The 3603-nt window shown below is 41.2% G+C and overlaps 1 protein-coding gene and 1 long non-coding RNA gene across 4 annotated transcripts in view; one reads left to right on the top strand and one right to left on the bottom strand.

Moving 5' to 3' along the window:
- The window catches only part of LOC109857870 (GTP-binding protein Di-Ras2), a 7225-nt gene extending 6459 nt beyond the window's left edge, over positions 1-766 (top strand). For all 3 annotated transcript variants that reach the window (XM_020434627.1, XM_020434628.1, XM_020434629.1), the window contains exon 4: positions 103-766. In XM_020434627.1, coding sequence (XP_020290216.1) covers positions 103-336 — 234 coding nt within the window. In that variant the 3' untranslated portion in view covers positions 337-766. The remainder of the gene's footprint in view (positions 1-102) is intronic.
- A 1959-nt stretch (positions 767-2725) lies between these two features.
- Positions 2726-3603, bottom strand: part of LOC109857871 — a 7614-nt gene continuing 6736 nt past the window's right edge. Inside the window, exon 2 of the long non-coding RNA XR_002250550.1 lies at positions 2726-3243. This is a non-coding gene — a long non-coding RNA (uncharacterized LOC109857871). The remainder of the gene's footprint in view (positions 3244-3603) is intronic.

The raw sequence follows: 3603 nt of genomic DNA on the forward strand, positions 1-3603 counted from the left end.
TTTTTTTTTTTTTTTTTTTTTTCAAATAAAAATCCGATATCGATTCACTCATTCATTAATGCCGAGCGGTTCTTCTTCCATTCGCTTGTGATCCACGCCCAGGTCGGGAACAAGTGCGACGAGGCGCCGTCGGTGCGCGAGGTGTCGATGAGCGAGGGCGCGGCCGAGGCGGCTAATTGGGGTTGCGGTTTTCTGGAGACTTCGGCCAAGACGAACTACAACGTGGACGCCCTGTTCCGGGATCTTCTCACCCTCGAGAAGAACCGCTCGGTGTCGTTACAGCCGGTGCAGAGCAACAACACGGCGAGACTCAAGGAGAAGTGTGCCGTCATGTAAAAGTTCTCGCAATAAGCGCGCGCCGATCCGCACGTTGTCGCGGATTATATACACACATAAATAACGCCGCGACCGACGACGACGGGGATGTGTATAACCGGGAGCGCGATTATTCGGCGAGGCTCGCGCCTACGGTTATACGTAACCCCGGATATTGGTTATTCTTCGAAGATGGGGCCTCGCCGATCCGTTGATATATATAAAAATCCCATCTCTGGTTTCGCCAACGACGGACGACTTCATTCGCGACGCGGAATATCCCTGCGGAATATCCCTTCCGTTTTTTGAGATATTATATAATCCCGGCGTATTATTCGCCGCTCGCGTACGGTGTACATTCGATCGAATAGCACAGAATTGTTTTCTTTTTTTTTCTTAAGATTCTGGAAAAAAAACTTAGGATTTCTGTTCCTAAGAGTAAACAAAAAAAAAAAACCAAAAAACAAAAAAAAATAGAAAAATGTAAAAATTCTGCGGGGTCTTTTCTGTAAAAAATTAAATCTTTGACGGTTTAACTTTTGTCCGACGAAAGGAAGGCGAGTCTTTCTCGACGTTACACGATGGGCTATTGTTCGGAATCGTGTTTGCGTTGCACGTAGTATGGCGAAGCCTTGTTAGTGTTAAGTTATAATACTTTACGCAGTAGAGACCGCTCGATCGCGAATAATTTCTCGATGATAAGACAAAATTATACTACTCGACTTCGCGCTTTTGGTTATCCCGAGAAACTCTGTGTTACGAGAAATCGCGCGCGGTAATCTCGATCTGTGCGACGAGCGTCGACGATCAGGCGACCGGATGCTCCTTTTCGTTTCTGTATACGGGGCACAGCGCGTATCGAAGAAGACTCCGATGATTCACTATCGACGATAAAAAACAAAATTTGAAGTTAAAATTTTTCAGTTTTAGACGATTGTCGAAAAATAAAATAGTTTATTGTTCTCTTTTTTCACAAACAAAAAGCAAGATATATCGCATCCTGTTGAAAACAATCTTAGGATTGTCATGGAAGATTGAACGGCACAAAGCGCACTCTTTGTGCGCTCTTTATTCGATTTTCTTCTCTCGCAAGTCGTCCGTAATCGAGACGGTCTATGGCAAAGAGCAACTGTATAGCGTCCTCTTTTGAGATCGACTTTATTGGATACGTTATGTAAAATATGTGTCAATGCAGTAAACTATACGGATATGTATATATCTATATATATATATATATACGTATATGAAAGATATTGTAAATAGATTCTGTATAAAATATATTGAATTCGAAGAAAAGTGGAGGAATGAAAGAGAAATATTATGAAGAGAGAAACGTGTAAATTTTCAGCGAAATACTCGAATTCGAGAAATGTTAAACGGAGAAAAGAAAACCGGAGAGGAAAATTTAGTTGTATATAAGAAAACAAACATGTGTACACTGAATTTTTAGAATATTTTAAATCCTACACGAAGTAAAATTAACGAACCTCGTAAGTAAAAACGTACGTTGAATTGTATTTGAAGAGATTGTTAGAAAGAAATTATTATACTGAATATAAAAATTTTCGGTAAAAGAATATTAGAAAAGATACTTAGTTGTGTGTGAGACCTTTTAAAGGAGATCTGTTTAAAAGAGACGGAGAAAGAGACAGAAGTGTCATTCTCTCCGTGTGATCTTTTTTAGCGGACCGCCTCGATTTAGCGACGCGCCGAATCGATAATAGGTAGCTGCGACGGGTGCCCTTCCATGAGAATTCCGCAATGGCTCCGCAATCCGGGACTACCGCGCGACGATCAAAGAGGAACTGGTTTTAATGCGCGCGCGTGAAAGCTTTTTCGCGAGGATGTCAGAGAGCGCGAGAGATTGTGTGTGAGAGTGAGGAAGAGAGAGAGAAAGTAAGAGAGAGAAAGAGAGAGGAAGATAAAGAGAGAGAGAGAGAGTATGTGTGTGTGTCTGTGTATGTGTGTGTGTGTGTGTGTGAACGAGGACGAACAACACGTAGATAAGAGTTGTTACAAGATTGCTTTTTGTTGAATAGTTGTAAGAATTTTGTAACGATTACGCTACTAATTAGGGTTATAAAAAGAACAGCAACCTACACATACACACACACACACACACACACAAACGTATACAAATCCGTAACATATATATACGTGGGTACATAACACGGTGTGCATACAAGACAAGTCGCAATTGACATATATATGTGTATATTATCATTTGCACGCGCAAATGTAACACGCGAACGCAGATATAAACGCTCAGGTTTGTTCACGGATACATCGCGAGAGATTGCGAGATTGTATGCAGTTGCACATGCGATTGCAACGCACGCGTTTTTCATATTGACGTCTTTGTTTGTTTGTTTGTTTTTTTTCGTTGATAAGTAGAGATCGGATTATCATCGGAGATGTTTTTTTTTTTTTTTAGGAAATTCTCGCGAGAAATTTCCGACGAAGTATAATTAGCTATAATTATACACATGTTTCCTCCCCCTTTGCTCCCTACTTGTGCGATCTCCCTTCTCTGTTTTTTTTTTGCTCGGAGAAGCTCGTCGAACGTACGTGTTGTCCGCGATTGTCTCTCGCGCGTGATTCTGCGACTTCTCTCTATCTCTATTGTCCGCATTTACGTTTATTACATATGCCGAAAGAGACAAGAACCGGGAGTTTCTTCGACGTCCTCCGTCGCGACGCCATCGCGTCGCCGGACGTCGATGTCGATCGATGTTAACACGCGCGTCGCGCGCCGAGGCTAACGATGATGTTGATAATGACGACGATGATCCGTCGCCTGCACTTGAACGTGTCTCGACTACTCGACGTGTTGAGTGAAGGACCGTATTTATAGTCGGCCCTCGAACGATGTCTCAAGGGTGGTTGTATGGCGGTTGATGTACATATACGTACGATCACACAATGGACCTAAATCGAGCCGGTGATATGTTCGTACTGTCGTTGGAATAATACACGTCTTGAATATATATACATATATATCGCGCTCCGGATGGTTTAAAAGACACTTTGAAAGTTTCAACCTTTTTCCCCCTTCGCAAATTGGTAGAACAATTTTATCCCCGTGTGAATATAATCGGAAGCAAATAGGATCTATATAATCGGAAAGCAAATAGGATCTAACTACACTTCGACAGAGAGAAGTTCAAGTAAATTACGATTCAGTAGGGAGTGACAAATAAAATAGAATAAATTTTCTTCTTTTACCTCAATTGTAATTAATATAATTTTTCTTTTTCAAATAAATAATATTTAAATAATATTTAAATA

This window comes from Pseudomyrmex gracilis, unplaced genomic scaffold, assembly GCF_002006095.1.
Source record: "Pseudomyrmex gracilis isolate BER0280 unplaced genomic scaffold, ASM200609v1 scaffold_177, whole genome shotgun sequence".
NCBI classification, from domain to species: Eukaryota; Metazoa; Arthropoda; class Insecta; order Hymenoptera; family Formicidae; genus Pseudomyrmex; species Pseudomyrmex gracilis.